This window comes from Cnephaeus nilssonii (genome assembly GCF_951640355.1).
Source record: "Cnephaeus nilssonii genome assembly, chromosome: 15".
NCBI classification, from domain to species: Eukaryota; Metazoa; Chordata; class Mammalia; order Chiroptera; family Vespertilionidae; genus Cnephaeus; species Cnephaeus nilssonii.
The window spans coordinates 10,871,640-10,891,303 of record NC_137086.1 but is presented as its reverse complement, the minus strand read 5'-3'; the positions used below and the strand labels follow the sequence as shown (position 1 = coordinate 10,891,303).

The 19,664-nt window shown below is 45.2% G+C and overlaps 1 protein-coding gene across 11 annotated transcripts in view; it reads left to right on the top strand.

Moving 5' to 3' along the window:
* Window positions 1-1,493: 1,493 nt before the first annotated feature.
* Window positions 1,494-19,664, top strand: part of DTNB (dystrobrevin beta) — a 155,460-nt gene continuing 137,289 nt past the window's right edge. For 10 of the 11 annotated variants that reach the window (XR_013814668.1, XM_079792384.1, XM_079792392.1 and 7 more), the window contains exons 1-2: window positions 1,494-1,627; window positions 19,322-19,389. Coding sequence is in view for 10 of the 11 variants with exons in the window: in XM_079792384.1 (XP_079648510.1) it covers window positions 19,323-19,389 (67 nt within the window). In the remaining variant the exon portion in view is untranslated. Of the gene's footprint in view, window positions 1,637-19,321; window positions 19,390-19,664 lie in introns of all 11 variants that reach the window. The other variant, XM_079792387.1, reaches the window with a different exon arrangement.

Below are 19,664 nucleotides of genomic sequence, written 5' to 3'. Positions count from 1 at the left end.
ACTCAGAACTCAGCCAAGGCCCTGCATACAAGTTTAAGTCTTCCAGGCATGCAATATGGTGGCGAAGTTCCTGTGTGAAAGGTGACACCTGTTCCGGAGCGATGTTTACTCTCACTTACAGTGGGTTGCTGCATTTCCTTCACCATAGGAGTTTTAAAATAGGAAGATGAGAGGAGGAGGAAGAGGATGTTCTAAAGGCAGGCAGGCAGGCAGCAGGAGGTGGCATGATCTGCCTTATCATAAGGTGCCAAAAAGCAGTGAAAAACCAGATCAAAGGACACTGGCTTTGGGTCTCTTCGCTGAGGGATGTAACATACTTCACATACAACAGCCCTTGAAGGACACTGATTTTTTCAGCCTTAAATAACGTTGAGAGAGAGAAAAAAAAAGATTCTTTGAGTCATTAAAAAAGCTTAGCTGTTCCTAATTTGGGATAATCTCCTATGTTTCACATGGTTTGGAAAGGATTCTATCAAAAATGGATACTATTAGCCGAAACCGGTTTGGCTCGGTGGATAGAGCGTCCGCCTGCGGAATGAAGGGTCCCGGGTTTGATTCCGGTCAAGGGCATGTACTTTGGTTGCGGGCACATCCCCAGTGGGGGGTGTGCAGCCGGCAGCTAATCAATGTTTCTAACTCTCTATCCCTCTCCCTTCCTCTCTGTAAAAAATCAATAAAATGTATATTTAAAAAAATGGATACTATTACAAGAAAAAAGTTGATGCTGAGATGGTAGACCTTGGTCACCCTCTCTTCCTTGGCCCAAGCTGTTTCCCTAGGCTTTGATGCCCTCGACCTTTTCCCCTAAGCCTCTTTCTTTCTCTCCCGTCAAGGCTGAGCGCAAATGCCACCTCTTCCAGGAACCTGTCCCCACGGCCCAAGCCGGAAGCCATCTCTTCCTCCCCTGCCCTCCACTTGGCTTTGCACGGGTCAGCAGCCGGGGCTGTTGACACGGCGGCTCCTCCACTAAGTTATGCGCTCCTCGCGGCCAGGGACCGTGACCGTGACCGTGACCGTGACCGTGGGCCCACGCAGCACCGGGTACCCAGTCAGTGCTCCGCAAACGCTCGCAGAGTTGAATTAATTTGGCAAAATAATTCAGGGGAGGACACCGCGCTCGGGGCGCGGATGAATGATTCATGGGTGGTTCTTCGCATTCTTTACCTCGGAGTCACGTCGGGCGGAGCATCCAGCCGGCCTGGCAAATAGGTGCGGCGCTGAAACGCACCTCAGCGGCCTCGATCAGGGTCCGGGCGCCCACCAGCAGGCGGGGAGCGCGGGGGCGAGCGGGGGGGCGGGCCCGCCGGGCCGCAGGGGGCGGGGCCCTGCCGCTGGCCCGCCCCTCCCGGGCGGAAGCCACGCCCCCAGCCGCGCGCTCGCGGCGGCGCGCGCCCGCCTCCAGCCCCGGGACCTCGCGCCCTCGCGCCCTCGCACCGGGGGCGGGCTCGCTGCGCGTGCCGGGCGGGGAAGCGGCGCGAGCCGGGAGTGGAGAACGCTCGTCGCGGGGGCGGCTCCAGGGCCTGAGCGGGCGCCGCTGCCGCCGGAGCCGCGGACGCCGGGCCGGAGGTTGGCGGGGGAGGCTGCGGCCGCGGAGACCGTCCGGACTGCCCCCTGCGCCAGCCGGGAAGTGAGTAAGGTGGGGGTCCGCGGCGGCAGCGGCTGCGGGAGCGGTGCGCGGTGCTGGAGCCTCGCGCCCGCGAGGAACGGGAGGAGCCCGCGTAGCGCCCCGACCTCTGGAGCCCGCGGGGGTGCAGGGCCGGGAGCGGCGGGGAGGCGCGCGGGGGAGCCGGGGCCGCTGCACCGCGCGCTGCGAGGGGAGACGGCTCCGCGGTCACGGCCCTCGGAGGGGCGCGCGGAGGGGATGGAGCGCAGCCCCGGCCGGCGCCGCCGGGCTCTGAACCCCGGGCCAGGGAAGGGGTCTCCCGAGTTCCGAGCGCGCCGAGGCCGTCGGTGCGGAGCCGGGAGCGGGCGCCGGGCTGATGCTGCTGGAGCCCCGTTCCCTGGGAGCGGGCTCTGCGTTAGGTGCTGAAGGGGGCACAGCAGGCAGGTCCTGGCAGAGGGCAGGTGAGGCAGGCAGGCCCTGGCAGAGGGAATGGAATTCATTGCAGATCGCCCCAAAACACTGTTTCCCGAGGCACCGAACCGTGGACCTGTGCACCGTGTCACCGTGGAAGGAAAGTGCCGGAGGAGGGAGGATGCAGCTGGCGAGTGCTCGCTGTCCAGTTCCTGTGCCAGGCCTCGGGATTAGGAAGACCTCCAGCATTCTTAGCAGACGTTTTATTGATCAGCTTGCCTCCGTGGGGAGGGAGCCGTGGTCAGCGCTGGGGGCCACAAAATAGTGTCAAACACAACCATCCTTGACTGTTGAGGAGCTAACAATTTGTTTGTGAAGCTATGAGCAGAAAAGACAAAGCAGCATTGAATTTTGTCTCGCACGTTATTCACCTTAGGTCTCCTGTCCACCCCCCACTCCTCCCAAGATTGGGAAATTGGAGCCATACGTGGCTTGGTTTGGGGATAAAGCAGGAGGGTCAAGGGAGCTCGTGGGAGCAACTTAGGAGAGTTTTGAAGGCTCTTGTAACGTTTAAAGGGAGAGAAAAATAAACAGTTGGAAAGGAGAAAAGAAGTTTCCTTCCTTCCCAACTGTTATTAAGCTCCATGATCACGGCTAGCTGACTTCTCAGTGACAGACGAGAACAGCAATCCTGCAAGAAATGTGTATTGTGTGAATGAATGAACCCAGCATGGTTTTGCTGTATATTACACAGAGCAGTATTAATCGCTCTGCTGGGGGGAATGGCTGATGGACTTCCCTCGTTCCTAAAGCCCCCCCTCTTTTTTTTTTTTTTTGCCATGGAAGGTAACCGAGGTTCCTAGGTCTGAGCGTTTCAAACAGTGGCTGAGATGATGGCGTGGCCTTCTGTGGCCATGCTGCCACTTTCTCGTCTTTATTGCAGGTTTGCTGTTAGAACTTACCCCTTGGGCCATTGCTTCCAACCTCCCCTTTGCGGCCCCTTGAAGAAGAGTACTTTTGTCTAGAGGACACTTTCTGATTTTTTATGTTTTGTCCTGGTTCGTGGACTGCAGGTCTGCGGTAAGCCCCTGTGTGGGCTGGAATTCTGCCTGTTGGCTGCCTTGCTTAGGTCTCTAGACTCTCCCGCCCCAGTCTGCTGCTTCAGTTCTCTGGGTTGCAGTGCCTGTTGGGTTACTTTGTCTGCCAAATCAAAACTTGACCTTTTATGAGTTCTGTGAGGATTTTTATCACACATAAGTGGAGTCACCTGTGAAGGGGGTTATATCGCCAAAGCAGAACTGACCAGGCTCCTGAGGGCCCACGGAGTGTGAGAGACAAATTTCCACTTAGAAAATTAGACTGCTAACCGGTAGAATGGCAAGTGACCCTTTATTTTAGACCCTTTCTAGAAGTCTCTCAGGGCCTTTGTTTCCTCATATGAACAATAGGGGCCCTGTTAATCCAAATTTGGCATTGTGTGGCCACCCTTGAAGAACGCATTTCTCTTTAGTGTTACTGCTGTGTACTTCAGAGTGCATCCAGCAGGCGTCTACCAGTTCTTGTTTTGGGTCCTGTAATTTTGGGTGCTTTGTTCCAGGTTCTCCCAGTGATCACTGTATTTTATTTATGTATTTAGTTTATATTTATTTTAACATCCACTTCATTGATGTGTAGTTTACCTATAACAAAATGCATAGATACCTGTGTAGAGTGGGTGAGTTTTAAAAATGTGCATACTTTGTCCAGCCACTATCCCAGTCAGGATAGAGAAACTTACCTCCCTCCCGAAGACATGCTCATTGATTTTAGATAAGAGAGGTAGGAGGAGAGAGAGAGAGAGAGAGAGAGAGAGAGAGAGAGAGAGAGAGAGAGAGAGAGAGAGAGAGAGAGAAACATCAATGTGAGAGAGTTGGTTGCCTACTACTGCACGAGCTCCGATCAGGGATGGAACCCAAAACCCAGGTACGTGCCCTGACCGGGAATCAAAACAGAAACCTTTTGGTACAGGAGACAATGTTCCTGCCGACGGAGCCCCCTGGCTGGGGCTCACTCCACCCCCCCCGTTTAATTTATTTCTAGTTACACAAGCTTCAGGGCTGTGGTGTCTCCTTGAGCAGGATATATACGGCCCAGGTTTGTCCCTAACGGAGTCCCTGTGACGGGCAGCTTCTGGGGTTGTACGGTGCTCAGTCCGCGTGGCTGGGAGCGCAGCTGTGCCGATGGCTCATGAGTGCGCACTCGGATAAAATACTAACAGGACAGACAGAATACAAGCCCCCTTGGCCCACTCCCTTCTCCACCAAAGCTGTAATCGGTTCCTTGTGATCCCTCCTGACCCTTCTCTGTGCGTTTTCACCTCTATATAGGTAATGCAGGTAAAAGCTGGCTTTCCCCAGACTCCCCACATTCGTGACATGACCCTGGACACTGTTCTGCGGCTTGTTTTCGAACAGAATATCAGAGATCTTCCCGTGTTGAAACGCAGGGGTCTACCTGGTCCTTCCTGAGCACTGCGCACTCTCTCATGAAGTGTGTGTTGTCCTGCAGTTTCAGACGTTGCTGCAGTGAAGGAAAAGGAGACTTGCTGGGTTAAGAGGGTGCACATTTAAAATTTTAATTGGTGGAGATTTAACCATGTTGCTACTTGTGGATCTGGTTCATTTATTTTTAACTGCCGAAGCGTGTTCAGTGGTAGGACTGAACTGACCGTTTATGTATCCTTCACTCGCAAGGGACAGTTAGGTTACTCTGGACACTAATCTTTTTTTATGGGTATGTGTGTTGTGAATGCATCCTCCCAGTCTGAGGCTTGCCTTTTCCCTTTGTTCACAGTGTCTTTAGTTGTATACACGTTTTAAATTTTCGTGTTACACTTATGAAAGAAATTCCCTTAAATTAAATTTGTGTGTGTGCGCAATCTTGTTAAGTAAATTTTCTCTATCCCAGGGTCTGAATTATATATTTTTGTATGTCCTTCTAAAATTAAAAAAGTAAGTTTTGCCTACCTAGTTGGTTGGGACGTCATCCCATACACCAAAAGGTTGCAAGTTTGATTCCCTGACCGGGCACTTTCCTGGGTTTCGGGTTTGATCCCTGTTCAGAGCGCATATGGGAGGCATACAACCCTGTGTTTCTCTCTCTCTTTCACTCTCCCTTCCTCTCTCTCTAAAATGGATTTAAAAAACCATATCCTCGGGTGAGGATTAAAAAAAAAAAAGTTTTGCTTTTAGTGTGAAATTTCTAGATGGTATAATAAAGATATATAATTTATTTTTCAATTGTGATAACCAGTTTTTCATAATTTTTTATTGTGGCAAAATATACATAACAAAATTTACCATTATACCCATTTTGAAGTGTACAGTTCTGTGGCATTACGTTTTTCCGTATTTTCCAACATGAAACTCTACCCATTAAACACTAACTCCCAGTTCTCTCCTCCCTTCAGCCCCAGCGACCACCATTGTACTTTCTGTCCATGAATCTGACCACTCTGGTACCTCATATAAGTGGAATCATACTATCTTTGTCTTTTTGCGTTTGGCTTATTTAACTTAGCACATCTTCAGAGTTGCGTGTGTCAGGTTTTCTCCCTTTTTTAAGGCTGAAGACTATTTCATTGTATGCATATGTCACTTTTGTTTATCCATTCACCCAGCAGGACAATGTAGTTGTCTCCAGCTTTTGGCTGCTGTGAATCATGCTGTTGTGAAAATGGGTGTGTAGATACATGTTCAAGTCCCTCTCAGTTATTTTGTGTATATGTCCAGAAGTGAAACTGTCCATGCCAATTTAAAAAATTACATACTAGTACATAACTGAATGTGACCTAAATGGGTGGATGGTACAGAGAGTTCTTATACACCCCCTCTCCCCCATGCGTAGTTTCCCCTGCTATTAATACCTTGCTTTAGTGTGTGTACATTTGCTACAACTGAGGAATCCATATTGATTGTTTTGTTGTTATTATTAACTTTAGCTCATAGTTTATATTAGGCTTCACTCTTTGTGTCACATACTACTAGTTCTGTAGGTTTTCACAACTGTATGTCAGGCATCATTAATATCATTACATGGCATTTCATGTATGTCATACAGAATAATTTCATTGTCCTACAAGTCCTCTGTGTTCCTCCTGTTCAGTTCTTCCCGCCCGCCCTCCTCCTGAAATGATCCCGGTAACCGCTGATCGTTTCACCGTGTCTCTAGCTTTGCCTTTTCCAGAATGTCTATGTTTGGGATCATACCGTTTGCAGCCTTTCAGACGGGATTCTTTCACCAGTTAGCATTGTGCATTTACGGTTCCTCAATGTCTTTGGCTGGCTTGACAGCTCATTTTTTTTTTATTGCTGAATAATATGCCATTGTATGAAAGTACCACAGTTTGTCTATCCACTTTTGAAGGACATTTTGGTTACTTCCAGTTTTAGATAATGATGAATAAAGGTCCTGTTAGTATTTATGTTCAGGTTTTTGTGTGGACATAAAGTTTCGGCTTTTTTGAATAAGTACCTAGGAGCATGATTGCTGGATCATATTGTTAGAGAATGTTTAGCTTTGTAAGAAACTGCTTGTCTTCGAAGGTGGCTGTACGGTTTTGCATTTTCAATAATTTAAAAAATGGATAGCCTAGCACCTTAAATGTACTTCAAAATAAGTATCTGTCAAACTGCTCTGTGATATTAACTTCATCTGGAATGAATTCATATTCCAGTTGTTGCTTTTGTTGGCTATCTTTCTTAGCATTCTATTTCTTTGTGTGTTTTGAAGTGTTGATTGACAAATTCATTGGAGTGTTAGTGCTTTTCATTTTGTTCTTATTTCTGTGCTCACCCTTCTCTGTGTGGTGATATTTTAGGTGCTTTTCTTGATCTGCGGGAACCTAATAAAAGATTAGATCCGATAGTGGTGGGTCAGGGGTCCTGCTCTTTGAGGTAATTGGGGCTCTTTTTGACCCACTCTCAGAGTAAGCGAATGTTCTGGTTCAGTTCCTGGTCACGCGTCTGTTTTTATCTCCCCACATTTTTAAGCCCAGAGCATTGCATAAACTAGTTCTAGGCAGAGACTGGCAGCGTGTTTCAGCTTCCTCTCAGCTCCAGCCTCCTCCTGGGCTGTACACCGTGAGCTGGCGCCGACGTCTCCCGTGTCTGCAGGTCTCCTGCTCGGTGTGTCCCCGTCGCCCTGCGGGAAGCAGACACCTGCTTCGGGGCTCGGCGTCCAGCAGGCCGGGAGCATCCGCTTTGCGCCCAGTTTTGTGTCTGTTCTGTTTCTGATCCAAATGAAGGCTTTTCTTGTTGAACCTTCCTAAGCCATGTGAACATATTTTATCTATTCCTGTGTATTTGAAGGAGAAGGGACGCACCCAAGTGTCTACTTAGTGAACTGCTTTGACACGAAGACTTAACTGGCCAGCCTCCTTCCTACACCGGACAGCACTGTTTCCGTGTTCTGTGTTACTGCAGCACCGAGACCCTTCAGTGCAGGAGCTGAATAGCAGCGATGATAAGGGCACTTTTATCTTCTTCCCGAATGGGAGCGCTCCCAGGGTTTCACTGTGAGAGCACACTCACTGAAGGTCTCTGGTAGATGTCGTCGTCAACTTGAGGAAGTTCTCTTCTGTTCTTGATTTGTATTTTTATTGGGTGTTGAATTTTATCAAGGGCTTTTGGGGGAGGCATTTGTTGAAATTATTACTTTCTCTTTAATATGTTAATGGTAGGAGAGACCTTTCTGAGTTACTGATAACCCAGCGAAACATATATTGTATGGGAATCGAACCAGCAACCTTTTGGTGCATGGGATGATGCTTAACTAACTGAGCCACACCAGCTGGTTTATAATTTTTACTACATTTAAAAAAAATAAAATATGCTCTTTAATATATATATATTTGTGTGTGTGTGTGTATTTTATTTCAGAGAGGAAGGGAGAGGGAGAGAGAGATAGAGACATCAGTGATGAGAGAGAATCATCGATTGGCTACCTCCTGAAAGCCTCACACTGGGGATTGTCCACAACCCAGTATGTGCCCTGACCTGGATGGAACTGTGACCTCCTGGTTCATAGGTCGACGCTCAGCCATTGAGCCACGCTGGCCCGGCTTTACTACAGTTTGGATTCTAATATTTCGCTTAGATGGTTTCACATATCTTCTTCCAGTTTGTGGCTTGTCTTTTAAAACATTTAAAAAGTATGATCTTTTGATACATTTGTGGTTTTAATTTATTGTTTGTAAAATTTCCCTACAGATCACGAACACAGAAAAATCATCCTGGTGTGTGCATGTAGAAAGTTGTTATAATGGACAAGGAGCTAGCGGTCGTGGGTTTCTATATCCATTTCTTTATTGTGAAGTTCAGTTATATGCTGGGCCAAGATTTTTATTTGGTGCAAAATGTGGGGTCTGGGTTAGGTTATTTCTAAGCCCTCACATTCAGATTCTCTCTTGCTTTGCTGTGGTTTCTGTAGCTCCTAATCATTACTACCAATGTGTTTACTCAAATGAAAGTTATGAGAACTCAGAAAAGAAATTGTTGTTAATATTCAGGATTTAGATGTGAAGGCTACACATTGCTTTTGTGGTGAAAAAGAAATACAAATAATTTGATTTAGGTTGGAACACATTTCATGGGCCTTTTTTTTTTTTTTAAATTAGGCTCTTATTTTGTGCCAGGCTTTGTGCTAAAAGCTTTACATAATTTATTTAATTGTTACTTCAACCCTAAGTGGTTCTTTTTGCTATTCAGAGCTCTTTGTACTCGGGGAGTGCAATATGTATTTGAATTTCTTTATTGGAACCTAGAAAGTTTTTCAGATTTGTAAATGGAAAATCTCTGTGGTCTTGAAAACATTTACTTTTTTTTTTTTAATCTGAAAGAGAAGAGAAAAGAAGTATTAGAGGAAGGACAGTGGAGAATTTTCCTGAACTAAGCAAGGAAGTTCTCCTTCAGGGACGTTTGACTAGCTGCAGCTCAGTACTAGTACTTAGTAAAGGCAATCGCAGTCACCTCTGATTTCCTCCTCACATTAGGGCATCCAGAGAAAACCTGACCGCAGGTTTGCAGGGACACAGTGAACTTGCACAGGAAGTTTCGATACCTGGATGCTTTGAAGTAACTGAGAGCTGGAAGGGTTAAGACATGAACAAAAAGATTCCAGGGAAATGAAGGGGATTTAACAGTTAGGTGCAGTACAGAGACATTCTGGAGACCTTTCTAGAGCCTCTTTCCTTCCGTTTTTACCACGGGAGTTACTCACCTTCTGCCTGCAGACTCAGTCTAGCTCTGGAACACACTGCGTCCTAGATAGGACTAACAAGCCTCCAGACCCTGTTTAACTATGAATTAAGTTCTGATCCAGCTCCACAACTTGGAGACCTGTATGTTCTCCTTTCCCTGGAATCCTAGTGTTTGTCCTGAAGGGGGCGATGTGGCACAGCGGAAAGAGAGTGGACTTCTGAGTCAAATCGGTTGCCTAAATCCATAAATTACTAGCTTTGTAACCTTAGGCCACATTAACTAACGACTTAGGCTCTAAATTTACTTAGCTAATTCTATCATCCATATTCCTCATTTTCTCCTCCAGCCAGACCCAGTCCTGTTTCCTCCCTCCCTCTCCCCCCCCCCCCCCGCCCTCTCTCTCATTTATGATCAATGGTTTTCAAAGTGGGAGGCATGCAAAAATGATCCTCTAGGTAGGCTATAGCAAGAAAATATAGGCAGCTAACTTGTACTAATATTTAATTCATAGGTTGATACTTGACTCCCATCTGTGTGTCTGATGATACACAGCAGGTCTGGTAAGCGAGGTAAGCTGAGAGGAAGGGAGTGGGGACACGGCAGCCTGGAGGGGCGGCTGTGTGAGCTCCCATATTTATTTGCTTACGTTCTGTGCAGACATTCTGCAGTTCACCTCTGCTGGGTTTAGTGGTCTTCCAGATTCTATTATCTGATTGGAATGAAATGAACCTTGCTCAGTAGACAAAGCGTTTAAAAAGATTCCTACAAAGACACTGCAGATTGAGGTTTCAGACTCAATTGAGGATTGAAATAATAAGGCCGGGACACATGAACTGCAAGATAAAGCAGAGCTGACACTTCTGTATCTATCACGGGCTTGTTGTCAGTCAATTGCAAAGTACAAAAACAATAATGATCTAAAGAGATTGAAGGGGAATCAGTAAAAACAACACCTTAAAGTTGTTAGAAACACTATTTGTTATAAGGATTTATTTACATACTAGGGGCCCAGAGCACAAATTCGTGCACCTTGAAAGGGACTGTGGGCCGTGAGGCTGCGGTGGGCACAGGGGCGGGTCTCGGCCCATCCTCCACACCCCCGCCTGGCCCCTCCCACCGCGGCCCCGGTTGGTCGCTTGTCTGTCAGCAGCCCCGCTCCCACGCGCTGACCCCACGCGTTGACGGTGCCAGCCCTGCTTGCACCCGCTGACAGCGCTGAGTGATTGGGGCAGGCGCCATCAGCGGGTGTGAGCGGTGGCCGTTGGCCCAGATTGCCCCTGAGGGCTTCTCCACCTCACCCTGTTCCTGAGGGGCAAATGGGGCAGCAGCCGCCACTCACACCCGCTGATGGCGCCAAGCAATTGGGACTAGTGCTGGGCGCCAGCAGAGGGTGCGAGCGAGGGCTCTGGCACTGACTGCAGGTGCGAACGGGGCTGGGCCGGCACCGGCAGCAGGTGTGAGCCCTGAGTGGGACCATGGTGTGTGGGAGCAAAGAATTTTCAGTAACCACCAGAAGCTCACCCCGATGACAGCGACTGGTGCCCCGCCTTGGTCTGGCGCCCCTGCTCACCTGCTCCCCCATCCCGACGTGGCTGATGCCCATGTTCTGCGCTCTGCTGCCTGTTGCTAACGCCCGCCATGTTCTGTGCACGCCCCCTGGTGGTCAGCGCACGGCATAGCAACCAGTTGTTTGGTTGGTTGTTCCACCATTCAGTCTATTTGCATATTAGGGTTTTATATATATAGATACCATTGATTATATTGTGCCCAAGATATTTACTAATGATACCATGAGGCTACTCCTATCAGTTGAGATGTTTTAAAACTAAGCATTCAGAATATGAAGGCAGAGTTATTGAGCTTTTTCAGTGATGGTTAGTCATGTGTTAATGAGTACCTTAAATTTTTAACCTAATTATACATTTTTAGAAATTTTGTGGAGATCTTACTTCAGGAGTAAAAACCAAAAAGCTACAAGCCTTTGTTTTTCTTGTTTTGGTAGTAGTAGCTGAAATAAATATAGACAAATGAATAACTTTAGTTTGGTGAAATGCATGCCTTGTTAGCAAATATTGTTGGGAATACTCATAGAGGACATTGCTGAAGATTTAAAGTAATATTGTACCCACCTGTGGAGTTTGTGAGAGTTTCTGTTCATTTGGGTCAAAGTACAGAGCATATGGTACTTGATATACTCCATTTTATTAATAAAATACGTGAAGACCTGTATCCCCAAACCACAAAAGAAAAGGTTTACCAGAGAATATATTATTCAAAGTAAAGGACTTACAATTTTATTGTGAAATAGGATATATAATAGCATAAAGAATAACATGGTGTACCCAGAACCAGCCTAATAAAACAGCTCATAGAGATGCTGTCCCTCTGCCGTCACTTCATTCTGCCTCCGTCTCCAGAGGCATCACTTTCTGAGTTGGGTGGTGCGTGCTTCGTGTGCACTGGAAAAGAATTTGTATTTGTCACTATTGGGTGACATAAATACCAATGAGGTCTAGTAGGCTGAGGGTGTTGTTCAGTCCTTCCGAGTCCTTCTTGACTTTCTACTTGCGTTGATCATGGAGGAGTGTTGAAGTCTCCCAAGTGTAAGTGTGGATTTGTACTGTCTTTTAAAAAAATTTAAAACTTTATTTTTTAGAACAGTTTTAGACTTACAGAAAAATGGAAAATAATAGCAACCCATACTCTGTTCTGTTATTAACCTCATACATTAGTACATTTGTTACAATGAGTGAACCAATGATGGTACATTATTACTAAAACCCACCCTTTATTCAGGTTTCCTTAGTGTTCACCTAACGGCCTTTGTCTGTCCACAGTCCCACCCAGGACACCACATGACATGTAGCTGTCATGTCTCCTGAGATGTCTCTAGGCTTTGTCGGTTTCTCAGACTTTTCTGATCTAGTTTTTGGTGAAGAATCTGAGGAGTACTGGTTGGGTATTTGTAGATTATCCCTCAGTTGATATTTGCCTGATGTTTTTCTCATGATTAAACTGGGTTTATCGGTTTGGGGGAGGAAGACAACAGGTAAAACGCCATTTCATCACATCGTGTCAAGGATGTGTACTGTCAGCATGACTTCTCTACGGATGTGGAACTTGCACTGGCTGAGGTGGTACTGACCAGGTTTCTCCGCCATCCAGTTACTTCGCGCACCGGTGTGCCCCCGCCCCGCTCCGATGCTGTGTCTTTGTAAGGAAGTCCCTGTGCGCAGCCCACACGAAGGAGTGGAAGTTGTGCTTCACTTTCTTCAGGGCTGAGTATCGACATAAATTATTTGGAATTCTTCACAGGGTATTTGTCTATTCTTCATGTATTAATATATTCACTCATTTATATCAGTATTGACTGATGGATATGCAGTACTACCTTATTTATTTTGTTGCTGAAGTTGTTCCAACTTTGGCTATTGTTGGGAGCTTTCAGTTGGCTTCTGAGTGCCTTTTATATACTCCTATCATATGGTTTATTTTTCTCCCACAACTTCTTTACTTCCTATATTACAAGATGTTCCAGGCTCATCTTGTATATTTCCTGCCTCACTCATTTCTCCAGGTTCCTTCTGTTGGAGAAAGGTATTATAAACCAGCCTTTGGGCTAGGTACGTTCATTACATATAGTTCAGGTGTTATAAACCAACATTTGGGCATTAGATGTATACTCATGACAGCTAGGGATGTTGTTGTTTCTACATCTCAGTTGACAGAGCAAGGACATATGTGTATATACTAACCCATGCATATACACATATCTATAATTACTGCTGTATGTAACTATCTGTATCTGTATTAAGAGAAACGTGATCTTATACTGATGTCTGTGGTTGTAATCCATTACCACATGGATCATTCTAGCTTCTCATTTTGCTTCTCTGTAACCTCACACTCTACCAAATGCCATCGCTATGTAATTGTTATGTTAGAATTGGTACCATATGCCTGATGGGAACTGGAGTAGAGTACTTAGGTATATTTCCTTTTGCTTTTAGTCTTACAGACACCATTCATTCCCAAAGTCACTTCCATCCTCCTCACTCCCCCCTTCAGTGAGGTTGTTCCAGGCATTTGTAACACAGATTGTTTTGTCACATTCTGCATTTCATCCTTGGATCCTCTGACGTCCTAGAGGATTTAACAAAAATGTACACACATTTTCACTCCGTGTTGTAAATTTCTATTGGTTTGACAAATGCATAGGGTCATGTGTCCACCACTGTAGTGAAGTTTCACCACCCCAAAAGTCTGCGCTTCATCTGTTCACCCCTCTTCCCTTCCCCCTAAATCTCTGTCGATCACGGATCATTTTGCCATTTCTATAGTTTTGTTTTTTCACACATTCCATCACATCACATAGTCACCTGTGTGTGTGTGTGTGTGTGTGTGTGTGTGTGTGTATTGAGAGTGTTTAAGATCTATTCTCTTAGCAAATTTCAGGTATACGGTGTGGTGTTATCCACTATCGTCACCAAGCTGTACTTTCAGTTCCCATCTTATAACTAAAAGTTTGTATCCTTTGACCAACATCTCTCCATTTCCCCCGCCCCCGAGCCCCTGGCTACCACCATTCTACTCTGCTTCCAGGATGAGTTTGACTTTTTTCTTTTTTGTGTATTATTAGATTCCCCTTATGAGTGGGATCATAATATTTGTCTTTCTCTGGAATATTTCACTTTGTGCTCTGATTTTTTTTTTTTAGTTGTGTGGAATGAAGCTTCTGAGTAGGGTGATCAGGATCCATTGGCGATAGAACATGTTTGAATAAATACACCTCGTGGGTGTCTCTGTGTCCGCAGGATGCACGACAGGAAGAAGGGGGCGCAGAGTCCTGAGACCGCGGCGCCAGAGGGTTTCGTTTGCTCGTTCGCGTGGACAAAGATTTTGGCAGTTGAAATGGGAAAAAAGGGTGGACATGAGAGTGATTATGAGGAAGGAAATGCAGGGCTCGAAGTCAGAGCTGGTATGCGAAGGGAGTGATAGGAGGTTTGGTTATCTCCGGATTAGGAGGCCAAGAAAAGGCAAAGTGCCAGGAGTCCGGGGGGCAGGAAGCGGAGAGCGTGCTTGCCGTGGAGGTCTCTCTGTGAGATGAATTTTCGGAGCTCGTTGGTATGCCGGTGGCGATCAGATCCCTGGACGTGGGGCTGGAGAAGATCCCAGTATTTCACAAACAGCTGTGTGGGCTGCTTTCCTGTGCTTCTGCTCCTTTGTGGCTACCCTGGACTCCCCTTTCTGTCCTCTGGCCAGAAACGCCCCTTCGGCAGTTCACCGCAATAGCAGAGGAGAGAGAATCAATCAGTGGGCACCCCCCCCCCCCCCCCCTTGGAGCTGCAGCTGACGAACAGAGGGTTCCTTTTCCCCACATTTTTTATTTCTGCCGTTTCCCAGGCCAGCGGCTTTTGCTGCTGCCGCCGCCCCCTCTGCTGTGGATTGCCTGCTGGCTGGGGTGGGAGGACATGAAGAAAAAGGAAGGAGAGAGAAGAAGACCTGGGAAGTGTCTCTCGTCGTCTCTGGGCTTCCGTTCTGCTTTTCTGTGAGCCAGAACGAGAGGGCTGTGAGGACTTCCCTGTGTGTGTGCCACATTCCGAGGTTGGGAGTTCGCACTGGGTGGAGGTGAAGCCAGGTGATGCGAGAGGGGAACAGGGGCAGACTCGCCATCTGTTGAGCAGTTCTGTGAACTCTGTGTTCTCCCCGGTCCACCTGCTGCTGTTGACTGTTGACGGAGCTCGGATAACTCCAGCACACGCACATGCTAGGCTTAGTATTCGGCGGGAGAGCAAGGTTGGCGTGTGCTCATCCATTTTACTTGGACCCAGCACTTCCGGGCCTGGGCTTTGTACGGTGTCTGTCAGTCACCAGAGGCCCCTGTAGCGGGTGGATTCGTTCCCAGGCATTTGCTTCAGGAGCTCCATTGAAGGTCATTCTCAGAGAAGAACACGGCTGGGGGAAGTTGGCAGCCAGGTGAGGGCATCTTGGCAGGCCGAACAGCGTCTGCTACATTGTGATGCTGTCTCCTTACTTGCATTTGACTTACATGTCTTGACCATCTTTTCATAAACTGCACTTACCTGCCTCGTTCTTTTTAATGTCTGTGGACTGTACTCTCATAGTGTGGCTGTGCCGTACGTTATTTAAGCCGTCTTACACTGTTTTATCCCCCCTTTCTTTCCTTCCGCGTGCTCTCTGCTTCGTTTTCCCCCCCCCCCCCATATCCTTTCCTCTCCTTCCCTCTCCTCTCCTTTTTAAACAAATAAAGAGACATATTTACTAGGCCAAAGGTAGCATACCTTAAAATTTTGGTAGAAATTGCCATCCAAAATACTTGTGTCAGTAAGTATATATTCACTACTAAGAGTGTCTGTCTCCCAGGAAACATATTTAGACATTTTAAAACACTTTTAAGCACAAACATCAAACATATTCAACTTTCTAAAAACTGCCAGGCAATACAGTGACAAAATAAAATTTTCGGGGAAAAAACCCATATCTTATGAATGCATTTTCATTTTTAATTTATTTCTAATCTTTAATCATATACATATATGATGGTTAAATTGGTACTGCAGTATGAATACAATATTTTAATTTTTGTTGGCACCATATGTAGCTAGACATGTTGCTTATATTTCACAATTATTTTATAATTGTGGTTAGCCTTATGCGATAGCTCTGAATTTTGAGGATTTTTCTATAGTGTGAACAGTTTTGCAAACTTTTAAGGAAATAGTTACATGAATATGATTTCCTAAAGCAGTTGAAACATTAGAAACATTATTTCTGAAACATTTGTATCAAATCCTTGTAGTTGGGCAGATGTTGATTATCTTTCATGCACCTGAGTCCAGTTTTACTTGGGAGTGAGATTCCGAAATCAGCGAGTGCCGGAAGTAGGGAAACATTCCTTTTGAAATTTCCCCAGGAACCAGCTGTGGTGGGGGCCAACGTAGACCAGGAGTTGGAGGTCTAGCCCAGCTAGGTTTTCTTCTCGTTGGGACTGGCTACTTTTTTCTTTAGTTGAATTTGCTTTGGAGAAAAGGAAAGGGGGGCTTACTCAGTCAGAGGCCAGAGGGAGCCGAGCCCTCCGGAGCGGTAGATGCACTTTCTTTCCCACGCTCTCTTGGAACAGGTGATCCCGGTGTGGGATGGCCCATCGTTTAAATACGTCTCTTTCTCCTGTAGTTGAATTTGTGTTAGTCAGATGTAAACATGCTAAAATCCCACGGTATGTTTTTAAAACTTGGGTAGTTTAAATAACCATAACATAATTAAAACAATCTGATTTATAAAACAGATTTCTTATTGGCTCATCCGTGTGACGACCTTGCCATTTGTCATCTCGGGTTGTTCTGATGCATGGTTCCAGGGATTGTTTGATGCAGGTTTGCAATAACTGTCTGTGGGACATGAAGATACCGTCATTTTGTCAGTTTTGATCATTAAAATTCTAAAAGGTTTACTTTGTGCTTTATTAATTTCAAAAGCCCAAGGATTTTCTTAAAATATATGCAATTAATGTCTAGCATGGTATCATTAATTACAAATGATGTAGTTAATCCACTAGATTTATAAACCACCTGTGTCATAGTAGTAATAGTAATTGTAATCATAGGAATAGCAGCCACCATCTGTCCTGTGCTTACCTTCGGCCAGGCACTGTAAACGAACGACTGCCTTTGATCCCATCACAAGAAGCTACACGAAGGTGGGGGACCTCGTCTCTTTCATTCACTGCAATATTTCTAGTTCATCTACGTGTGTCTCCCATAGAAGAGCTGCTTGTATTTGTCCAATGACTGGTTCATGAAGTACCGTATTTTCCGGCGTATAAGACGACTGGGCGTATAAGATTTTCCTGGGTTAAAAAGTCGTCTTATACGCCGGAAAATACGGTATATTGGACTATATTGATGGGATTAGATGTAATGGATTAGATATATTGGACTAGGAATATATAATTTTTAGGCTGTTTCAGCAATGAGGAGTAAATCTTAGAGTGACGAAGGCACCTCCTTAAGGATAGACTGTCGGTAATGGAACTGCAATGGGAGCCCATCTGGGATGGTCATTGTCCTTTTGACAGCGGGGACGTGCTGGTCTGATTGCAGCCAGACGTGCAGTAATGCAGCATTAATTACTATTGCTTTAGGTGGGGTCGACATGCTTTTTCTTCAAGAGCCAGAGAGTAACTATGTTAGACTTTGCAGGCCAGGCGCTCTCTGTTGCAGCTCCTCATCCGTCTACTATAGAGGATACATAAATGAAGAGGTATGGCCGTGTTCCAGTAAAACTTTATTTGCAGAAACAGGCGGCAGGTCAGATCCGGCCGAGGGGAGTATACTTTCTCCAGTGGGTCTCCCCTACTTTCGGGGGGTCTCCTGCTCCCAATGCTGCAGGAACCCCACGTGCAGATGTGTGTGCCCGAAATGGCCTCGCCGTGCTTGTAGTTAGGTGGCCATCTAGATGATCCACCATATGTGTGTATTAACTTTTCCAAATTGAATCTGGAAGTAGAGACAAAATTTTAAAAATGGTCATGATCTCAGGGACTTCTTGAGAAAAAGGGGTGTAAAGGAATAGCAAACATAGAAAAAGGATATAATAAATGAGATGTATTATAAAGGTCATTATGATATTCTCTGTGTTAGTCTGTGTGTGTTATTTAGTGAGAGACCAAGATTGGGGAGGAGGGAGCAGGTGTTTGAATATATATATTTTTTCTTTGTAATCACAGGCTACTGGTACCAACTCCTGTTTTTTCTCTAGGACCTAGATTTCATTAGTTTTTGGTTTTTTTTTTTTTTTTTGCTGTTTCTGGTTGCTTTTTCTTTGACTTACTTTCTATTTAAAATTCTTTCCTCTTGGGGGCAAATTATTAAGAAACCATCACGTGTGTTGCAGCCTATTTGGTAACATTTCAGTGATCTGGAAAAGAACCAGTCTTAATTATCAAAATATTAATGGCAGAATATTAAGGAATATATTTTCATTTTAAATTTTCTTTAGGATATATTTACAACTAAACTTTTTTCAGTCACTTTGCTTTAGTGGCTATGGAATGTGTGTGGTCATCACTTATTTAATTTGTGATTCTAACATATTTGAGAATGATTCACAACAGTGTAATCTGCTTAGGGAAATCATTTGGCTTATACTGTTTGTCTATATATTTTTCTTCATAGAAAAAGGCAAAGTTCAGCTAAAATTGTCACAAATTTTGCATCAATAGGGTCCATGCAATGGGCTGTTTGTGTTCTAGCTTTTTAGGCCTAGGTAGATATTTGAAAAGGTCCATCTAAAAGACGCAATTATGTAAGAAGGTTAATGAAAGGGTTGAGGTTCAACTCTACCACTTCTGAGTTGTGTGACCTTGAGCAAGTTAGTGTTCTTTTCTAGGCATCTGTTTCCTAATCAATAAAATGGGGATAATGTAATAGTTATAATGCCAGCACCTAGGGTCGATCGGAGTATTAAATGAGATAATTCACGGAGAGAGTTTTAACAGTCACTGGCATAGCCTAAGTCTGTCAGTGTAAACTACTATTATCAGGTGATAAAAAGTTCATTTAGGAGTTCTTTGAGTGTGGGGATGAATTTATTTTTTAAAATATAAAAATAGATTTTATTTGTATATTTTATATATAAGCTCACTGTTTTTATGTTCTCTATTGTAGCCTTTCATTATAATTATTTTCTAAATTATATTTAGTAACATGTTCATGAAAAACAGTAGGGATATGGGAACCTGTATCTCAGCTAATAGAGGACTCTGCAGAGGAAATAATCAAAGTTAGAAATAAGATAGAGCCCAAATTTTCAGCACAGGAGGCATGTGTGAGCTCAGTTAAGTATTGACTTTTACTATTTTAGAAATTATCAAATAAAGAAATAAGGATTTACCTTTTTTGGTATCAGGTTCCACTTTATTTTCACTGATACTCTCTGAGTATGTGCATTTGCAACTTGATGTCCTGAGGCTCTCGCTTCACAATAGAATGACAAGCACTTGGTTGAATTGTCAAATTATTCAGTGCTTTATTGTGTCCTTTGTCTCCAGGATGATTGAGGAAAGTGGGAATAAGCGGAAGACGATGGCAGAGAAGAGGCAGCTGTTCATAGAAATGCGTGAGTCCTGAGTGCTTCTGGCGTCCTTGTTTATATGTGTGGGAATGCTCCCCCCCTTTTTTTTCTGATCAAGTCACAACTTTAATCAGAAGTTGTTTTTTTTAAAAACATATTTTATTGATTTTTTACAGAGAGGAAGGGAGAGGGATAGAGAGCCAGAAACATCGATCAGCTGCCTCCTGCACACCCCCTACTGGGGATGTGCCCTGCAACCAAGGTACATGCCCTTGACCGGAATCGAACCTGGGACCTTTCAGTCCGTAGACCGAGGCTCT